At 35.4% G+C, this 20,348-nt stretch overlaps 3 protein-coding genes across 3 annotated transcripts; all 3 read left to right on the top strand.

The window, feature by feature from the left end:
• Nucleotides 1-1,865: 1,865 nt before the first annotated feature.
• On the top strand, nucleotides 1,866-9,604 carry LOC105558370. Its single transcript, XM_012005992.1, has 6 exons — nucleotides 1,866-2,115; nucleotides 2,360-3,143; nucleotides 3,258-3,567; nucleotides 3,673-5,379; nucleotides 7,305-7,839; nucleotides 7,950-9,604. The coding sequence occupies exons 1-6, from the start codon at nucleotides 1,866-1,868 to the stop codon at nucleotides 9,602-9,604; spliced, it is 5,241 nt and encodes a 1,746-aa protein (XP_011861382.1).
• A 4,476-nt stretch (nucleotides 9,605-14,080) lies between these two features.
• Nucleotides 14,081-15,994, top strand: LOC105558369 (heat shock cognate 90 kDa protein-like). Its single transcript, XM_012005991.1, has one exon. It carries the CDS (start codon nucleotides 14,087-14,089, stop codon nucleotides 15,992-15,994), a length of 1,908 nt encoding a protein of 635 aa, XP_011861381.1. The 5' UTR covers nucleotides 14,081-14,086.
• Nucleotides 15,995-18,439: 2,445 nt separating this feature from the next.
• Nucleotides 18,440-19,537, top strand: LOC105558368 (5-aminolevulinate synthase, mitochondrial-like). Its single transcript, XM_012005990.1, has one exon. The coding sequence runs from the start codon at nucleotides 18,440-18,442 to the stop codon at nucleotides 19,535-19,537; it is 1,098 nt and encodes a 365-aa protein (XP_011861380.1).
• The last annotated feature ends 811 nt before the right edge of the window (nucleotides 19,538-20,348 follow it).

Genomic DNA, 20,348 nt, shown 5'->3' with positions numbered 1-20,348 from the left:
TTTTCAGATAGGTAGTAAGTAACACACTCAACTTCTAAACCCTTGCCTGTTACTTTTTTTAGCAGTTCCAAGCCACACTTTGCACTGTATATATTTTGAGATAACCAACTGATAAGTAAACTAAAATCTCCTTTTATTATAGCACTTAATGATTCGTAATGATTCTTTTTAACGAAAGAGAAAATCTGCACAGCAGCAATTAAAGCAATGATTTTTATAGGAAAGTAGCCTATAACACCGCTTGCCCAACATTCATCTTGAAAATAAGTGTCCAGCTCATTTTTAGCTTTTACTGGAATTTTATAGTGCTTCATACCTTCCAGCCACGCATCGTGCAGATTCTTAACTTCCAATGTACCATTTATTATATCCTGTTCTAACCTAGTTCTCAACATAATATGAGCTAACAGACTAAATTCATCTGTGTTCTTTAAAGAAGAGGAAAGGTTTATTTCATTGAAAACCAAGTACAAATTTTCAACACTACTATTAGTTTTGCCTTTTATAGCAAATTTCTCTTTTATGTGTGGTTGAACGAACTCAATAAATTCTCTGGATGTTCCAATCATCCTTTCCATGAATAACCCTTGAGTTTCATACATAACATGTCTCGTAATTGGGCTACTTATAGAATTTTGCGCTAAACATTTTTGATAAATTGCATAACCACTATGCCGTAAAAGTGAAAATAAACCATAACAAAAATCAGATTCGTCATAATCTATAGAGTAGTAATAAGAAGTACGAATCTCATTTAGTGCAATACCCATTTGCTGTAAACATAACGAGCCAAGTTCAATCTGCTTCTGAGTAGCAACTCTTTGTATATTAGTAACCTTATCCTTTTTCTGCTTTTCAATTATTTTATCCACATTTTCGCTAAAAAATTTGCCTACCTTGGGGAATACTTCCCTTATATTCTTTTCTGTGATATCAGAGTCATAGTCAGCAAGCAGTGAGTCGTATTTTGAGCATTTTAATTGCTGCGATTTTATATAAGCTACTTCGCGAATGAGTTTGATTAAATCAGTAAAACGTTCTTTTAGTTTTTCTAAGTTACTGGTTTCAGAATGAGACAGTTTCCATAAATTTTGGCATTCAACCTTAGCTTTGGATAAAGACTTTACTAGATTAATAGGAACAGCATTGTTGCTTTTATGTATTCTCTCTATTAACTTTAGCTGCTGAATATTTGCACTTTTTTTGTTACCAAGAGCATCTGCTAATGATTCCTTTATTGCGTCATGAGAGATAATTTCATGTCTGATTTCTTCTAGAAGACTCATTTGTTCAACTTTGTCCTCTATATTCAATTGGCTTTGGTTTAGTACTTTTAGCGTATTTTCGATATTCTTTACTCTATATAATACTTCCTCTAAAAACTTATAAGATTTCATAATTTGTTCATTATTTTAGAAAACATCTGTTTAATATCGTAATAGATTAATAATAAAGTTAAAAGTATATTTGCTTAAAGTACAATAAAAAATTGTACTTTTTATTCCTTTATTGGATTTTTCTACTCAGAGTCCAGCATATTATAAGAAAATTAATTGTAAGGTTGTAGAAAAAGTATTTAGTATTTTATTTCTCTTGACTATATTACAATATGGGGAGATATTAGGTGCTGAAATTAAAGTTACGCACTATTTAAAATTTATGGAGGTTTAGTAATGTGGAGTAGACTGGTTATAATGTGCTGTTTTTGTTTATTACTTACTGGTGTAAGTTCTTGCCCAAAAAAAGGAGCAAATACAACAAATAAAATAAATTCTGTTGTTAAGCAGATAGGTGATAAAAGAGTTTTCTTTGGTTATGATGAATCTAATATTACTGAAGTAAGTGCAGATGCATTACTTGACGTAATGGAGGTGTTACAAGATAACCCTGACGCGAAGGTTACTTTAACTGGTCACACTGACAACCGTGGTTCTCATGAATATAATCTTGCGCTAGGCGCTAGAAGGGCAGATGCAGCTAAAAAATTTATGGTTAGTTGTACACCCTACATAGAAAACAGAATAAAAACTGCTTCTAAAGGTGAAACTGAGCCTTTGGTTAATGTAAAAGATGATTCTAGAAATTCTAAATATGAAAAAGAGCATGCTAAAAATCGTAGAGTAGAATTTTCATTTTCTGGAATAAAGAAATAGTTTCTTGCATTAAAACCTGGATCCCAGTGTCAAGCACTGGGATGACAAAAGAGAGCAATTCCGCTGCTTGTTAGCGGGATCTATATATACCACAAATAAGTCGCTGTATGATGTAGAGACTATCTGGCCATCAAGAAACATAATGAAATTAGAGTTATTATTTCAAAATATAGCTAATAGCTTTGCTTTCCATAACCAAATCGCAGTTGCAGTATCAGGTGGTGTAGATAGTATAGTCTTACTGCACTTAATGACTAACTGGGCAAAAAAAAACAAGCTTTCACTTCCTATAGCATTAACAGTAAATCATGGGTTACGTTCAGAGTCTCAAAAAGAAGCTGATTTTGTTATAAGTTATGCAAAAGAGCTTGGAGCAAAGGAATCGTTCATATTAAATTGGGAGAAGCAAAATATTAAAGGTAATATTCAGTTACAGGCACGAAAAGCACGATATAAGTTACTAGCAGAGTGGTGTAAAAACAACAATGTTAAATGTTTGCTCGTTGCTCATCACAAAGATGATCAAGCAGAAACGTTCTTATTAAGATTGGAGCGAGGTAGTGGCGTAGATGGATTATCATCAATGGATTACAAATCTTTCTTAAATGGTATTTATATATTTAGGCCATTGTTAAATTTTAGTCGTAGTGAAATAGAAAAGTACGCTAAGCTTCACCGGTTAAAATGGATCGAAGATAGAAGCAACTATAACTTAAAATACAGGCGAACTTTATACCGTAGCTTACTTAAAGCAAGTAACAATCAAGAGATTTTAACAGAGCGAATATGCCTCACAGCCCTTCATATGAAAAGAGCTGCAAAAGCGTTGATGCACTACACACGCCTTGCATTTAATGACTGTGTTAATGTTCATGATCTTGGTTATATTGAAATTAAACTAAGTGAATTTTATCAATTGCCAGAGGAAATAGCCTTGAGGATTCTTCTTTACTCTATAATGGCAATTGCCAGTAAACATTATAAACCAAGGTACAACAGCCTTATCGTAATATTTAATAAAATACTGCAAAAGGATAGTAATGTTAACTGCACACTTTCTGGGTGCAAAATAAGAAAATATGGAGAAAATATCTTAATAATTAGAGAATCGTCAAGGATACAAGAAATTACTGTAAACCTACCTTTAAATGAACCTACTCAATGGGATAACAGATTTAGCTGCACAATACTCGGAAATCAAGAGTGTTCAGTTATCATCGCTCCATTAAAAAAAACACAAAAAGTTCCTGAATTTCTGAAGGATTACAACTGCTGCCCTGAAGTTTTCTACTCTTTGCCTACAGTACAAAAAGATGGAAAGGTGCTTGCTTACCCTGATGTAAATTATAACGGAAAAAATACCAATGACGATAAGGTTCAATGCATTATTAATAGCACAATAAAACAAAATTTGGTAAGCTTGATTAGTGTTTAGTTAGAAATAAAAATGAAAAAATTTTTAGAAGGCTTATTGATCTGGTTAGTAATTATTGTTCTTATTTCAGTTGCTTATATTCAGTTCAGCGGAAATGTAGGTAGAAGTAAAACAACCATACCTTTTTCGGAATTTTTAACTAGACTAGAAGACAATGATGTAGAAAATATTGTCATAAAAAACCAGAGCATTGAGGGCAAGTTTAGGGATGGTTCAAGTTTCAACTCAAGCGGTGTTATATATAGCGACCTAATAAAAAATTTACATGATAGAAAAGTGAGATTCTCCTTTTTAACTGGAGATTCTGCCATGAACGTAATTGGTGGATTACTTATCTCATGGGTCCCAACATTTATTTTTATTGGCTTTTTGCTATTCTTTCTTAAACAAACACAAGCGGGGGGCAACAGAACTATAAGCTTTGGCAAGTCAAGGGCTAGACTCATGACTAGTGGGAAAAAAGTAACATTTGATGATGTTGCCGGAATTGATGAAGCAAAAGAAGAGCTAGTAGAAATCGTTGATTTCCTTAAACAAAGGCAAAAATTTCAAATATTAGGTGGAAAAATACCAAAAGGGTGCCTTTTAATTGGCTCTCCTGGAACTGGTAAAACTTTACTTGCTCGTGCAATTGCAGGAGAAGCTAATGTGCCATTCTTTAGCATTTCTGGATCCGATTTTGTTGAGATGTTTGTTGGTGTTGGTGCGAGCCGTGTTCGTGATATGTTTGATCAAGGCAAGAAAAATGCTCCTTGTATAATTTTTATAGATGAGATAGATGCGGTGGGTAGACATCGTGGCATTGGTCTTGGTGGTGGTAATGACGAAAGAGAACAAACATTAAATCAGTTATTAGTTGAGATGGATGGCTTTGAGTCTAATGAGGGCGTAATAATAATTGCTGCAACTAACCGTCCGGATGTCTTAGATCCAGCACTGCTTAGGCCTGGTCGTTTTGACCGGCAGATTACTATTTCTTTACCCGATATAAATGGGCGCGAGAAAATATTAAATACACATATAAAGAAAATATCAATGGCCCCTGATGTCAATGTGAAAACAGTTGCAAGAGGAACACCTGGTTTTTCAGGGGCTGATTTAGCAAATTTAGTGAACGAATCTGCGCTTATTGCTGCAAGAAGAAACAAGAAGATTGTTACCATGGATGATTTCGAATATGCACGTGATAAAGTGATGATGGGTGTGGAAAGGCGATCTCTCATTATGACAGAAGAGGAAAAGAGACTGACTGCATACCATGAAGCTGGCCATGCGGTGATTGCTGTTAATATGCCTGCTTCTGATCCTATACACAAGGCAACAATTATTCCACGCGGTAGGGCACTCGGTTTAGTTATGAGACTACCAGAAACAGATAGAGTGTCCCTCACAAGAGAAAAGATGCTAGCAGATATAACTGTTGCAATGGGCGGACGTGTGGCAGAAGAGCTAATTTTTGGCTACGATAAAGTCACAAGCGGCGCATCTTCAGATATAAAACTAGCATCAGATTTATCACGTTCCATGGTAACAAAATGGGGAATGAGCGACAAAATAGGTCCGATCTATCACAATCGTGAACAAACTATGCATGGTTCTGAGATAATTTCTGAAGATACGTTAAAACTTATAGATGAAGAAGTGAAGAAAGTTGTGTCTTCTTGCTATGAAAAAGCGAAAGACATTTTGACCAAGCATAAGAAAGGCTTAGATCTCATTGCCGAGAATCTACTGGAGTTTGAAACTTTAACGGGAGATGAAATAAAGGACATATTAAGCGGAAAAAAAATTGTTAGAGAGGAAAATGAGAAGAATGAGAAAATAAAAAAATCCTCTCTCTATTAAATTTGCCCTTGTTTAACTGTTAAAATGAAAGTTTTTAGCTGCAGTAATCGACCAATGGTGTCATCAGGTAGCTCACAGAAACGGGGCTAAAAACTACTTGACAAGCTTCGCCAGCCCCCTTATCATGATAGTGAAGGTATTCAGTTATCTTCATCTGTGCAGATTAAACAGCAAGAAAACAACGTAGTTGGCGTCTTATTTTTAATTTTTTGCACTATGTGCACCTTATGTCTTCACAACATTTCTGGGTTTTTACCTATATAAGCTGAAACGCGCTTATAAGTCGTTTAAGACAGTATAGTACGCCAATTTGCAGGATTAGAGAGTGACAACTAGCTAACGCGGGGTTTCTTTTGCCTTTTTTTTTATTTGGTAAATTTCTTAAACATTTAAACTAAGGTGAGTTGCGTTTAAAAGCAGCTAAATTGCAGTGTTTAAGATTTAAAAAACGCCAAATACTGAAAATAGACAATGACCAGGGCTTCTTTTGCCTTTTTTTTTATTTGGTAAATTTCTTAATGTTTACAGCTAAAGTAACTTAGGTTCACCGACAACCGTCATCCCGCAGCGGGATCTATGTTAAGAGATACCGCGAATGAATCGCGGTATGACGTAGAGCTACAGGTGTCATGCCAGTGCTCCTTTTTTTGTCATCCGAGTAGCCCTCTTCTTGTCATCCCAGTGCGTGACACTGGGATCTAATTTTTTATGCAAAATTACTATATTTGCAAATAGATACAATTTGAAATAATTTATACTATGAAGTTACGAAATGAGATCCCAGTGTCACGCACTGGGATGACATCATAGAGGTGCTGGCCTGACAATCGTCATCCCGCAGCGGGATCTCTTGTTAGCGGATGAGATACCGCGAATGAATCGCGGTATGACGGTTAAGTAGGGTGTCATTCCAGCGCGTGACGCTGGAATCTAGTCTTTATTATGCAGCCACTTATTTAAAGTTAAGTTTCCTGGATCCCAGTGTCTGGGCACTGGGATGACGCCTCTGGGCACTGCCGTCATAAAGGAACCAGTGTTAGCTACTTGGATGACAGGAGAAGGGGCTACTTAGATGACAGAAGAATGGAACAACAGGAACGGAGTGGCCTTTCCTGACGGACTTAAATCACAATTATCAGCTGTTACAAAAAACGCCAAAAATAATTGCCTTTTAATTTAGGTTATGCAAGAAGTTTAATAATTTCATTGTGTACTTGATTATCATTTTTTGTTTCAATTTCAGTGATGACATTGCACCTACTGGGCTCTTTTATGGCAATTTCTTTAAACCCTTTTCCAACTTTATTATAAAAATTAACATCCATTTCTTCATATTTATTCTTGTCTTTCGCTCTACTTAACCCAACTTTAACATCAATATCTAGAATAAATGTAATATCTGGATATCTAACTCCAGCCAACCTATGCAAATCTTCTATTAGTTTTAAATCAACTCCAAACCCATATCCTTGGTATGCAATGGTTGAATCAATAAACCGATCACAAATCACTATTTTCCCTTCTGCAAGAGCTGGTAATATTAATTTTTTCATATGTTCGTGCCTCATCGAGATAATTAGCAAGAGTTCAGAAATAGGATCAATATTATTTGTTAACAACACTCCTCTTATCTTTTCTGCAAAATCAGTGCCACCTGGTTCTCGAGTCAACACTACATTATTTTCGCCGTGAATTTGCTTAAAATGATTTGCAAGTAGCTTAGATTGTGTTGTTTTACCAGAGCCGTCTATTCCTTCGAAAGCTATGAACATAAGTTTTATAATACTAAAAAAGAATATGCAAACAGTATACATAGAAACCGTTTGACATTTAAGTAATAAGACCATAAATTATGTATGGTATAATAATAGTCTATGGTTGCTCTGAATACTCCTAAAGTCGATTTTAGTTTTACTGCAAAAGATTTTAATCTTTTGGGAGTAGACAATAAATACTACACATTAAGTGACTGTTGTGGAAAAAACGGTCTTATTGTAATGTTTATATGCAATCACTGTCCTTACGTTCAGTCAATTATTAGCAATCTGGTAAGCGATGTTGATCAATTGAAAAAAGATTATCAGGTAAACACCGTTGCAATAATGTCAAATGATGTAAATGAATATCCAGAAGATTCCTTTGAAAATATGATTAATTTTGCCAAGGAAAATAAGTTTACATTTCCATATTTAATTGATAGTACACAGAAAATAGCTAAAGAATACGGGGCTGTTTGCACTCCTGACTTTTTTGGCTTTAATTCCAATTTAAACCTTTGCTATCGTGGACGTTTTAATGACACAAAAAAAGAAAAGGGCCAAAGCTATGAAGTAGGAAGTAGTGACTTATTTCAAGCTATGAAATTTATTGCAGAAACTGGTAATTCTCCAATTGACCAAAAATCAAGTATTGGCTGCTCAATTAAATGGTCTAATTCTACAGGTTAAATATCATGCACAGTGGCTCTCAGCATTTGTTTGATATTATAATTTTACTTTCTGCTGCTGTGTTTATAGTCATAGCGTTCTGGAAAATGAATATTAGTCCAGTGCTCGGTTACTTCGTTGCAGGTGCAGTTATTGGTTCTCATGGATTTAATCTGATACACTCAGCTGAAGCAATGGATAATCTTGCAGAATTTGGTGTAGTTTTTCTATTATTCATTATAGGCCTTGAATTGACATTTGAACGCCTGATCGCTATGCGTATTCATGTATTTGGGTTCGGTTCTCTTCAAGTTATAGTTACCATGGTAGCAATATGGTGCATCGCTCTTGCTTTCGGAGTGAATACAAATATAGCAACAGTTATTGGTGGTGGGCTCGCGCTATCCTCAACAGCAATAGTGTTGCAGGTTCTGCAAGAAAAAGGTTCTCAAGCAAGTCAGGTTGGTAGGTTGTCAATAGCAGTACTATTAATGCAAGATTTTGCAGTGGTACCATTAATAGTATTGGTACCTTTGCTTGCTGGCAATTCTGAGCACAGCCTGGTAAGCTCATTGGCAGGTTCATTGGTGCAAGCAGCTATTGCATTAGTGCTGATATTTATAACTGGTAGATTATTGCTTAGACCTTTATTTTCGGTTATTGCTAAAATGGAAAGTAATGAGGTCTTTATATCAACAACGCTTTTAGTAGTATTAGGAGCAGCATTTATTACTGAGCAATTCCATTTATCGTTGGCATTAGGTGCATTTGTCGCTGGATTGTTAGTTGCAGAAACAGAATACAGACACTCAGTGGAACACGCGGTACTACCATTTAAAGATTTGTTTCTTGGCTTATTTTTCATGACTGTTGGTATGTCCATCAATACCGAACTTTTACTCAATAAGTTACCACTAATTACTTTATTATCGATTATCCTTATCGTTTTAAAAACATCCATCATATATATATTGTGTAGATTTTTTGGGTTTAAGAGTACACCTGCTATACAAGCTGGGTTACTGCTTTCACAAGGCGGTGAATTTGCGTTTATTTTATTTCGCTTAGCAGATGAGCTAAATGTGCTACCAAGTGAAATCGCTCAAGTACTTATGATGGTAACTACAGTAACCATGGCTTTCACTCCTCTTTTATCGGGGCTTGGAGATTGGATAGCAAATTCATTTAGCACTGAGAAAACAATATTAGATGATGAAGCTGTTGAAACAGATACACAAGATCTTTATAACCACGTAATAGTTGCTGGATTTGGTAGAGTGGGATATATGGTAACAAAAATGCTTACTGCAGAGCATTTAAGTTACGTTGTTGTAGATATTCAATCGAAAATAGTCAAAGAAGGAAAAAGTGATAGTTTTCCTATATATCTTGGAGATGTTACAAGATGTGAAATTTTAAAATCAGTAGGAATAGAAAGAGCACAAGCTCTCGTTATTTCAATAAAGAATGAAGTTACTATAAAAAAAGTTGTTTCCTTAGTTGCTGCAAATTTTCCGCATGTAAATATTGTAATACGCTTACCAGATCTGAGTAATGTGGAGGTTTATAGAGATCTAGGAGCTAGTAAAATTATTCCTGAAACATCTGAGATAGGATTGCAGCTAGGTGGAGCTGCACTGAGCCTCAGTGGTATTAGCGAAAGTGGAGTTACGTCTTTAAAAAGTAGATTTAGAAAAGGCAATTATAGTATGTTAAAAGACCTTGGTAGTGATAAAGATGAATGACTACTTTTCTAATTTTATGTACAGAAAGCTTCAAGTTTTATTGAGGTCAGATGCATGGCTAATGCTGAAACAAAAATTCCAGTGCTCCCTTTCTTGTCATCCCAGTGCGTGACACTGGGATCCAGATTGGGCACTAAGTTGGTAAACACGAAAGCGCTTTACAACGTTTTTGATGGAACTGTGCAAAAGGACTGTATGCCAGTGTCACGCACTGGCATGACACCCATTTGTTCCTATAGTTGTCTTTTTTCGTCTACCTTATTTTGCCACCCTGCTGAACAGATACATTGAGGTTTTGCCTATAGTAAATTACGCACACAATCAACCAAGTTAAGGAAAGTGCAAACCAAGTGATTGCATATTCCAAATGCTTCATTGGCTGTATAGCTAATTTGCTGCCAAAATTGTTCGGCCACAATATACACTTCTCTAGCTTAATACCTAACTCATTGGAAATTTCTTCTGTACTTAGGGTAAACCATGTATTCGAAGCAGTATCGTTCTTGATAAACCAATTTTTGCTTTTATTGCTATCGCAATATAAAGTTCCATCTGCAACTACTTTTTCAATTTTTACTTTTTCCTCTTTTTTTTCTTTAACTATTCCTTTGTTCACTAACATATAATTTCCAGTAGTAAGCAGCATGGGAGACAACACATAATAGCCGTGTTGCCCTGCAAAAACATATAGTTCTATGCCACTTAGAATCCCACCAATCTTGACATGCCTATAGTTAAATTTTTCAAGGTCGTTATTGGGCAACAGATGAACAACAGGAAGATTCATATTTTTGATAATATTATTCTTCCAGTTCAATCTGAATACTTGCCATAATCCTAATAAAAAAAGGAGCAAACAAGGTACAATTAAAATAAATACTATCTTTTTTAACACTCTATATTTGTGTTCTTAAATAGTTTTCAACACCCATTAGTTCAATAAGATCGATCTGCTTCTCAATCCAATGGAAGTGTTCTTCTTCATTTTTTAACATCTCTTCTAATAACATTACACTAACAAAATCTTTTTCTTTCCCAGCGATAGAAATCGTTTCTTTGATATCCTTAATACCTTTTCCCTCTAATTTCAAATTAGCTTCTAAGATTTTTTGTATTGTATCTTTTGTAAACTTCCCATCATACTTTGAGATTTCATTCTGCCAACTTGTTCGCATGTTCAAGTTCTTCGTTAAGCTCATTTTTTACCTTTTCTGCAAGTCTATTAATTCCATTGTTTTTGAGAACCGCAAAATGCAAAAGATACTGGCGTACAGAAGTCAGCTCATTGGTCAATAATTTGTTTAAATGTTTTACTATCTCTTCATTCATAATCTTCCCTGAGTTCAATTTATCAGCATAATTTACATGATAACGATAGTTATAGCAACTCATTTAATAGTTCCTTTGATAACAACCGTATTAAATAGCATGTCGTGGTATGTCTGTTTTTTCTTAGAGAAGCAAGCAACTAGATACCAATAGAGGGTGAGCAGCACTATAATTACTTTCAATGCACTCAAGACATTCACTAATACCTCCTGATCTTGCAAAAATTCAGTAAGGACAACTACTACACTGTTTAACAAAGGAAGAAAAAACTGGGAAGTGCTTCTGTCAAACGCTAAATTCAAGTCTATTTTAGAATCATCTAAATTGATAGTATATATATTCATTAACTGTTGACCTGGAGTTGCTTGGGCCTTTGAAGATATAAAATATGTGAAGTAACTACAATTTACGTACATGTATGATAGATGTAAGATCAACGGAGAATCCTCTAATAGCAGTATAATTAATAAAGTTGGAATTAATAAAATTGCTACATCTATTAAATATGCGCAAAAGCGCCTTTGTATACTGGCAATCTCTGTCATTACCTATCTTCTAAATACTTTATTATAAAATCTGTAAGTTTATCAAAATGTTGAAAACATAACAAATCTTCATAACCGCTTATTGATTGACCGTATATAATAGGTAAACAATTGGCATTTTGTGCACACAAAATATCTGTAATACTATCACCAACGAAAAACACATTTTCTCTATTTATAAGCAACGTACTCTCCTCTAGTGCAAATAGCAGTGGAGTTGCAGATGGTTTATCTTCCGCAGTATCGCATGAACCAACTACTCTTTCAAAGTAAGAATCTAGTTTAAAATAGGCAACTTCTTTACGTAAATTAGTATTTTTCTTATTACTTACTATTGCTAGATAAATATTGTGGCTTTTCAACGTCTGCAACATTTCCTCTACTCCTTGATTCAGAGCAATGTTTTGCAATAGTGCATCATCTAAATATTGTTGATATATCTGATTCGCTTTTTTCCACTGATCGCCAAACAAATTGACCATATAGCTCTTTCTCGACTCATGGAAATTTCTATCGGCAGCTTTATTACTATACCCCATTGAGTTTATGGTATGCTTAATAGCATTAAAAATGTTATCTTGAGTGTCAACTAAGGTATTATCCCAATCGAATACTACTGCTAATTGACTATCCTTCATCTCTTATATGGTTATACATTTTAACTTAAGTAAGTAAATAGCATTTTAATAAAAAAAATATAAATAGAACGCTCTACCACAAGTTATGTTAACTGTTTTTTATATAATTAGCTAATATACTGGTTATATGATATATTTTAATAGGTAGCAGGTATGGCGCAGACATCTAAAGAAAGTGTTGAAAAAAAGTTTAAAGATGTTTTTGAACGTTCTCCAGGTGCTTTTCCAGAAGGCACCTCATTAGAAGAGAAGGTTAATTATATTGCAAAAGGAACCAAGGCTCTAAAAGCTGTGAAAAGTAAGGAGCTTGGGAACAAAATGGAAAATATTGCAAAGTTAAACAAAGAACTTGAAAAACGACAAAGACAGAACGACGAAGAAATAGATAAACTTAGACGATCAACACAAGAGTTAAGGAAAGAGTTTGGTACAAGTAAAAGAGAGAAATCTAATAATAAAAAACTTGAGCAAGGTGAAAAGGATAGTGCACCTCAGCCACAAGAAAATCAAAAAGAAGAAGGGCTTTTTAGTCTCCTGAAGCGCTTTGTTAAGAAGATATTAGAAAAACTTTAGGTAAGGATGAAAAGAGCGTAGAGAATACTCATGACATGAGAGAAGCTGCTCAAAGAAATACACTAAATAACGAGGTGCAACAAAAAAGTATGGATCAGAGTTCTTTCATAAATATAAATGGAAAAGAGTTCAATTTAGAACCGGAAAAGGCTTTTAATTATCAGGATAAAGCTCTTAAAGTTAGTATTACATATAATAGTCCTGAGACAAAGCAAAATCTGCAGCAAGATACAACTTCTCTCAATATTGCTAATGCGATTGACTTAAATATCAATGGTAAGGAATATAATGTCCAACCTGGTGAGTCTTTCAATTATAAAAGTCCCGGCTTAGAGATCAGCGTAATAAACGGTCATCAACAAAGTAAGAACTTTGATAGAATTTTAAATCAGGACCAAAGTGTAAGCGAGGGTTTGAAGCAGGCAACAAAGCTTGAAAACCCAACGATAACACCTGTTAATACTCCTAAAGTAAATACAGGTCGTGAAAGGTGATCCGCTTTCAAGCCTCATTATACCGCCATGAATCGTCATTCCGCAGGTATCTCTAGATCCCGCTAACACGTAGCGGGATGACGAATTGCTTAACCTTCATTCCGCCACGGACCGTCATACCACCGCGGCGCTAACAAGAGATCCCGCTGCGGGATGACGGTTGTCAGGCTAGCCTGTCATCCCAGTGCCCAGACACTGGGATCTTATTTTACTTTATGATGATGTCATGAAAGTAACTTTCCATCCAAAAGGGTGTCATCCCAGTGCGTGACACTGGGATCTCATTTTATTTTATGATGATGTCATGAAAGTAACTGACACTGGGATCCAGAAGACTTAATTTCAACCAAATAATAAAGGCTAGATCCCAGTGTCTAGGCACTGGGATGACAAAAAAAGGAGCGCTGGAATGACACCATTTTCGGTCTCTTAAGTTGCTTTAACTATAAACATTAAAAAATCTACCAAACGAAAAAAAAGGCAAAAGAAGCCCCGTGGTGCGAGTTTTGACTCTATATTACTGTAAGTGGCGCTGTAATAATGTGCTAACGCTTAAAATAAGCGCGATTTGGCTGAATGTAGAAAAAATAAAAAAGACATGCAGCCGCTATAATTTTATGTAATCCGCCAATAAATACTCTGAGTTTTTTACTGAATTTTGTCATTGAGCCTGCAGGTCAAAAACAAGTTTTGAGTCATAAATACCCTTAGCATTACAATAAGGGACCTGGCGAGGCTTGTCAAGTAAGTTTTTTCGTTTCATCCAACGCACTGCCAAAAGTTTGTTATGCAAGAGATCTCATAAATTGGGTGTCATAATAACTATACCCACATTAATTTTGGTGTACGTGACCTTGAAAGATCATGATTCAATACTTAAATTATTAGGGTAGTAGGCAAATAATGGAGCTCAAAATGCACAATGTACAAGAAACTGAAAATTTAAAATTTGATGCTGAAGTAGGGAAAGTACTGAATATAGTGATTCATTCACTTTATACTAATAAAGATATTTTTCTGCGTGAATTAATATCAAATGCATCGGATGCATGTGATAAATTGCGTTATGAATCTCAACTAAATCCTAATTTGCTAGATTTGAGTGATGAGTTAAAAATCACTATCAGCTCCAATAAAGATAAGAACGAGCTATATATCACTGATAATGGCATTGGAATGAATAGACAGGATTTAATAGACAATCTTGGTACAATTGCAAGCTCTGGTACGCAAAAGTTCTTAGATGCGATTAAAAATAGCAAGGATTCAAGCCAAACTGTGGAGCTGATCGGGAAGTTTGGTGTTGGTTTTTATTCAAGCTTTATGGTTGCATCGGAAGTAATAGTAGAATCAAGAAAAGCTGGAGAGGAGGAGTCTTGGGTCTGGAAATCCAAGGGAGATGGAGAATATTCAATAAGTAAATCAGATAATCAAGTCCCTCGCGGAACCAAAATTACACTCATTATGCATCCTGAAGAGAACGAGTTTTTAGATAAATTTCGTGTTGAAAACATTGTCACTACTTACTCTGATCATATAAATTTTCCTGTTGAATTCATAGACGAAGAAGGAAAAAGTGAAAAGTTAAACAGTAAGGCTGCAATTTGGACTAAGCCAAAAAATGACGTTACTCAGGAGGAGCACAACGATTTTTTCCGCAGTGTTGCGCATGTTGGTGGTGAACCTTGGATGATATTGCATAATAAAAATGAAGGTGCAATAGAATATACGAATTTGCTTTATGTTCCCTCTATTAAACCTTTTGATTTATTTCATCCAGATAGACGTTGCTCTGTGAAGTTATATGTAAACAAGGTATTTATTACTGAAGATAACGTACAGATCATACCACAATACTTGCGTTTTCTGAAAGGTGTGGTTGATTCACCGGATTTGCCTCTTAATATCAGCAGAGAAACGCTGCAGAATAATCGTGTTGTTGAGCAGATCAGAAAATCTCTCACTAAGCGTGTGATATCAGAGCTCGGTAAAAAAGCAAAAGAGAATTTAGAGGAATATACAAAATTCTGGACCAATTTTGGTGCAGTTTTAAAGGAAGGTCTTTGTGAAGCTATGCCAACTGATGAGAGAGAAGCGCTGCTCTCAATTTGCAGATTTAATAGCACCGGTGATGAGAAGTTGATCAGTATTGATGACTATATAAGCAGAATGAAGCCTGAGCAGGAGCATATCTATTATCTCACCGGAAATAGCCTCGATTCAGTAAAAAACAGTCCGCAACTTGAGGGGTTCGTCAGTAAAGGGCTGGAGGTTCTTCTGTTCGTTGATCCAGTGGATGATTTCTGGACTAGTGTAATTCATGAATATAAAGATCAAAAGTTTAAGTCTGTGACTCGCGCTGATGTTGATTTAGAAAAATTCTCTTCAGAAGAAGATAAGAAAAATGAAGAAAATAAATCGAATGAAGAAAAAACTGAGGAAACTATATTGCAATATTTTACTACAGTGCTCGGAGATTCAGTAAAAAGCGTAAAGATCTCTAAAAAGTTGACTGACAGTCCTGTGTGTTTAGCGGTTGATGAAGGTACTATAGATCTTCGCATGGAGCGTTTTTTGCGTGAACAAAAGCAGTTAAATTACCGCACGCCAAAGGTGCTGGAAATCAACACTAAACATCCTGTAATAAAAAATATAATGAAATCTCACGCTGAAAATGGTGAAAACCCAACATTGGAAGACATGATTCATTTATTATTTTACCAAGCTTGTATAGTGGAAGGTGAAGAGATGGATGATGTAAGTCTATTTGCTAAGAGAGTTAATAACTTGCTTGGCAAGATTTCTGTTTAATGCTATACTTGGCTTAGCTACTAGTTAGGAGGTAAAACATGACTTGGAGTTTACTTGGTGGGCTCATGCCACCAGCAGTAGATACTGCAAAAGAAAATAAAGTTAAAAGTACGAAAAATTCTGGGGATTCAGGTAATTGTTCAGAGGCTGAAGAAGAACAAAATACCAACAGAGCGACTAGATTAGAATTTAAGCTAACGCAATCTTTGCTCAGTAAGGTAAAGGCAAATGAGAACAGCGCTGATGCTAATTCTGGCAAGCAAGCTTATATCAACTTACCTAGAATGAATTTTATAATCAATGGTAAAACCATAAGTAAAGATTTTGTTGGCCAGTTGTGTGATAGGTATAATCAAGAGCTTCAAAGTAGTAAACGCCAAGTTGTAAAGCATGTTTTAATAGAAATGTTTAATCATGCTAAGGCAGAAGTTCCAGATGATCATATACTGAAAGAGTTAATTACTAATTGCAATCAAGCCGGGTATGACGGCTCTTTGCTCATGCAGCTCTTTCCTATATTTTTTGAGCATAACCTACAATTGCCTGATGCTAACGATAGAAAGATAAGTATTATATGTAATAGCCAAGATTCCCTAAATATTCAGTATTGTCCAAATATGCCTGTTAAGGAACTTGATACAAATAGGGAAATATGCAGGCTTGATGCTATTTCAGAGTTCACGCTTAAATCTCAGAATGGTAAGGTAGAGTATGAAGAAGGTAAAGTAACACTTACCATTCCCGAGCAATTAAAGAATTATCAAGCCGAAGATAAAAGTTTACTAGATGATATCAATGAGTATTTTAAAGATGCTGATAATGCAGTTGTTGAGTCTCTTGAGGCTACATTTAGTGAAGGGGCTAAGTCATTTGTTATAGATCAAGAAAGTTTAAATAGTGATGAAGGATTGTCGCTTGTCATAGTTCCTGAAAGTTCAATCTATGATTTAGGTGATATGGCAAAATTAGTGAAAGAAGCAATAGATAATAAAAATGTTGATACCTTGAATACTTATATAGATGTTGTTCAAGCTGGTGTTACTCGTGTGCCACCTGAAGAAAGTTTATCAGTAGTAGAAAAAATATTAGAAATAATAAATAACTTTACCAAGGAGCAAGGTAAGGCATGGAGCTGTTACCCTACTGCACCTATTGTAAGCAAGGTATACGCTATAACAGAGCGGTTACAAGGCTACATTTTTTATGAAGATTATAATAAGGCTATAAACCTTGAAAAAGTATTGAACTCTATTATTACACGTTTATCTAATAATGAGAAAAGTAGTGGTAGTAAAACAGCATTATCCAAAGAAAATAGCAATACCGTAAATAGTACAGAAATTTCAACGCAGGAATCTGTAACAGCAAATAATTGTAAAGGAAATAAAGAGAATAAACAACAAACCCCGTACAAGGTTATAATTCCCACAAAGTACAAAAGTGTTTCTAATATAATTCCAATTGCAGCAAGTAACAATCAATCAGAAAATCCAGCACCTGAAAATTCTGACAGTCAACAGCCACAAGAAAATGTGGACAGACGAGAAAATATTATGAATAATAGAGAGGGCTCGACAGAGGAGCTCATTAGCAATAGTTTTAAGGAGGGTGAAATGGGTAAAAATAGTGCTAAAAAACGTAAAGAGAGAATAAAACGATCTAAAGAAGAAAAAAAGAAAAATGAACAAGAAAAAGAAGTGCAATTTAGAGAACTATATGTTGGTAAAAATGATGGCTCAAAGGTAATCACTGAAGTTGATAGTAGTAAGAGGAAACAAGCTCCTGGTCAACTTGCTGGATATGTAGAACAAACAGGTGGTCTAGGTTCTTCGAATGATAATAATCCTTTAGATAATGGCACAAATGGTGAGAAGAATTCTACGTTTAAAACTGATGAACAAGATACAAAACCAGCACCAATACTAGAACCAGTGCCTTCAGTAGCTAACAACAAATCTGAGCAGGTGAATGATACTCAAACCAATGGCGGGTTGCCTAATAATTCAGGCAAAAATAATGCTATTCCACAAAATACAAAAAGTAGTAAGCTGCCTGTTATAGCTGCTTCTGCACTTGCAATAGCTGGTATTATTTCAGGGGTGGCTGTTGCAGTTTACTTAGAAATGTTAGCGGTAGGAATAGCAGTTGGAGCTTGTTGTCTGGTTGCTGCTGCAGTTATATACTGCTGCACACCCAAAAGCCAAGTTGAAAACAGCGAAGTTGAAAAACCTTTCAACACGAGGGAAGTACCTACTGCCGTACCTGTATAATAAATATTGTAGTTTACCATTTAATAATTTGTTATAATTGTATTAATTATTAGCGAATAAAAACTTGGTAAACTACGAAGAAATATTCTTGAATAAAATAAAAGATATAAAAGATGAGGGGCGCTACCGTGAATTTACGCACTTTGCGTCATTGCCAGGTAGGCTCCCCCACATTATGGACTACGAAAGAAATAGGGAAGTAATTGTTTGGTGCAGTAATAACTATTTGGGAATGTCACAGAATGAGAGTGTTATTGCTGCTATTCAAAATTCATCTGTTGGTGCTGGAGGAACAAGAAATATATCTGGTACAACAAAAGAGGTTGTCGAACTTGAAAAATCCTTAGCTTGTTTGCATAAAAAAGAGGCTGCTTTAACTTTTGCTTGTGGCTACCTTGCTAACCAGACTACACTTAGCACTTTATCGTCTATTATCCCAAATGTAGTAATTTTTTCAGACGAGAAGAACCATTCTTCAATGATAGAAGGCATAAAATCAGGAAAAAGACCAAAACATATATTTAAACACAATGATGTTGATCACTTAGAGCAGTTGTTAAAGTCCGTAGACACAAAAACACCAAAGATAATAGCACTTGAATCCGTATATTCAATGGATGGCGATATAGCGCCGCTTGAAGCGATATGCGATCTTGCAGATCAACATAATGCAATCACCTATTTGGATGAGGTGCATGCAGTTGGCATGTATGGTTCACATGGTGGCGGAATTGCAGAAAGAGAAGGCCTGATGGATAGAATAACCGTCATTCAAGGTACACTATCAAAGGCTTTTGGAGTGATGGGTGGGTATATAGCGTCTTCAAAGAGCTTGGTAGATGTAATAAGAAGTTCCGCTCCAGGATTTATTTTCACCACTGCTATGTCGCCTGTTTTAGCAGCGGCAGCAAAGGCAAGCGTTGAACACCTAAAATCGAGCAATATTGAAAGGGAAAAGCAAAAGCAAGTCGTTGAAAAAGTAAAAAACTCACTGAGAAATACAGGAATTAACTTCATTCCAACAGAAACTCATATAATTCCAATAATAATTGGCAACCCAGAGTTATCCAAAGGAGCATCAAAATTATTATTTGATGAGCATGGAATATATGTTCAACATATAAATTATCCAACAGTGCCAAGAGGAACTGAGCGTTTCCGTATTACCCCTACACCTTATCATACTGATGAAATGATAAAACATTTAACAGAATCTCTTGTAAAAGTTTTCGAAAAGTTGTCTATCTCTGTAGCCTGTTTATGCTATAGCTAGTACAGCCCTACATCATACCGCGAATAAATCGCGGTATCTCAGCATGGATTCCGCTAACAAGTAGCGGAATGACGAGTTTTACGCTTATCAAATTGTAGGTAAACATAAATTACTTTAGCTATAGTTTTATATCTCCAGCAATGATTAGCCCGTTGTCTTCCGTTAGCCTTCCACCGCTTTCTTGCAGAAAAAGCCTACCGAGCGAAGTTTTGTATTTGTTAACTCCAGAGTAAACTGCTCCTCTGTGCCTTCCTGCTGCAAGGTATGCAAAGCCTAAAATTGTTGAACCGATGGAGCGTACATTACTATTGCCAGGCAGCAATTTATTTAATAAATTACCACTTACATCTATTAGACCCCCTTCACGGCTTTTCACCCGCATTTTTATATGACGAGATCTAAAATCCTCAAGAAAAGCACCTTTCTTTTCTTCTGCCCAAAAAGTTTCTCTAAGAGCCGGAGCATCAATTACAGCTGCCACAACTTTATTTTCATGAATGAGACAGACTGATACTGCAAAATAAACCATACAACTAGAAAAATTCTCCCTGCCCTCTATAGGCATAATAAACCAAGTGTAACCGTTATCTTTTATTTCTTGGTCAGTATCACCTTCAGAAATAAACCCATAGTCTCGTTTGTAGTCGTGCAAGCAATCGTATATGGTTTGCTTGGATTTTGAATAAGTTTTATTAATAAAGTCTGCTGATTTAACATTAGAAATTTGCAATTCATTAAAATCGCGCATAAGCTGCCTGGAAGCACTACGCACAGAATCAAGCATCACATTAATTCGTGGTGATGAGATGGA

This window comes from Vollenhovia emeryi, unplaced genomic scaffold (genome assembly GCF_000949405.1).
Source record: "Vollenhovia emeryi isolate VEMERY1.0 unplaced genomic scaffold, V.emery_V1.0 DF939351.1, whole genome shotgun sequence".
Lineage (NCBI taxonomy): Eukaryota > Metazoa > Arthropoda > Insecta > Hymenoptera > Formicidae > Vollenhovia > Vollenhovia emeryi.
This window is presented reverse-complemented; position numbering and strand designations above follow the sequence as displayed.